At 44.2% G+C, this 1,616-nt stretch overlaps 1 protein-coding gene across 1 annotated transcript; it reads left to right on the plus strand.

Moving 5' to 3' along the window:
- Nucleotides 1-651: 651 nt before the first annotated feature.
- On the plus strand, nt 652-1,607 carry SARC_13247 (hypothetical protein; the record flags this gene model as incomplete). Its single annotated transcript, XM_014292625.1, has 2 exons — nt 652-1,136; nt 1,347-1,607. Coding segments are annotated over 2 exons (746 nt in total), but the record flags the coding sequence as incomplete, so codon positions are not given.
- Between the last annotated feature and the right edge of the window lie 9 nt (nt 1,608-1,616).

The following is a 1,616-nucleotide window of genomic DNA, read 5'->3' on the forward strand; positions in this document are numbered from 1 at the left end:
TATGTCTGTACTATGTCTGCACACTGAGTCTGGTACTTCAACTTATTGTATATATGTCTGTGATGGACAGTTGGAGCCACTTGTGGGGAGGTTCATACCTACATATAAACGTATATATCTGTCTATACTCTGTTGGCACACTGAGTCTGATACTTCATCTTGTTGTATATGTATCTGTGATGAGCATGTATTACATTGATGCGTGCGAACTGCCATCACATTCAACAATATAATTATGAGTTATATCTACCAGAGTTATATCTACTGGAGTATATCTAATACTCGACTCACCGATAAAGTTATGAGTTATATATACTCAAGTACTACTACCACCTCACTCACCAATATAATTAAGAGTAATATCTACCTGAGCTATATATACTCAAGTAGTACTACCACCCCACTCACCAATATAATTATGAGTAATATCTACCTGATATATATATATACTCAAGTACTATTACCACCCCACTCACCAATATAGTTATGAGTATTATCTAACCGAGTTATATCTAGTCTACCTGTGTTATATCTAGGTGAGTTATATGTAATTGAGTTATATCTCCTCAAGTACCTCCTTATAGTTGTAAACACTGTATTTTTATCAACCATGTCGCCATTTGTAACTTTATATTCTCCCACTTGGAGCAGATCTGGAGCAGATGAGTACTTGGAATGTGGAGCGTATCATCAGCATTCGAGACATTGTGTGCAAAATGCCTTTCATAGTCAAGGACACAAATATAGTCAATCAAAACAAGGCCAGTCTTCACTCAAACGCAGCTGGAAAGCCAAAAGGGAGCCCACGTACAAAAACAGGTGCAGAAACTGCTACCGGTCCAAAAGTTGAGACAGGTGCAGAAACAGGTCCAGATGTGGTTGATGATGCGGGACGAGGCATTGATGTGGATTTGGATGGGGCCGAAAGGGGGCGTAGTTCCTGGCAGGAGGGGCACTCGGAAACAGGCACGGACACGCCCGCACGCGCACGCACCCAGGAGAGTGTCAATAGCCCACCCCATGCGAAAGAAGGGGAGGCAGAGCACACACCACAGGACACGAAAGGGGGAAACGAGCTGCATGTTAAGTCGCTGAGGCTCAGGATAACCATTCCGTACGAGCACCGGCTGCTGAAGGTATGCGGGTGTGAGTGGACTGGAGAGTGTGGGTTTGTCACGTGCGCTTGTTTGTGGGCTGGGAGGTGAATTCCAATCCACTCACAACTTGTATATGCATCGCTTGTAACAACACGCAGCAAGATACCATTTCTATATACTCTTCTGAAATACATGATTGTACTATCCCGCTTACATACCTTCGGGCTTGGTCTATACCCACACAACTAGCTGGTGAATGTATCACTGGAGCCCATCAACAATCTGAAGCGCCTAAAAGCCAGGACAAAAAGTCCAAAAACTGAAATCAAGGACACATTCTCGGAGATGCCCGCACTGTCCCACAAAGCCGCGACGAAGGCACCCATTACTGACAAGCGGATTTACCCATGGCGACTAATTATCAGTACCATTCAATTGACTGTGGCGGTCACCCCAGAGACTCTAGTCATCATCGAGATGGAGCAGCCATTGGATGTTGAGATTGCTCATGTCGATGTT

This window comes from Sphaeroforma arctica (genome assembly GCF_001186125.1).
Source record: "Sphaeroforma arctica JP610 unplaced genomic scaffold supercont1.3063, whole genome shotgun sequence".
NCBI classification, from domain to species: domain Eukaryota; class Ichthyosporea; order Ichthyophonida; genus Sphaeroforma; species Sphaeroforma arctica.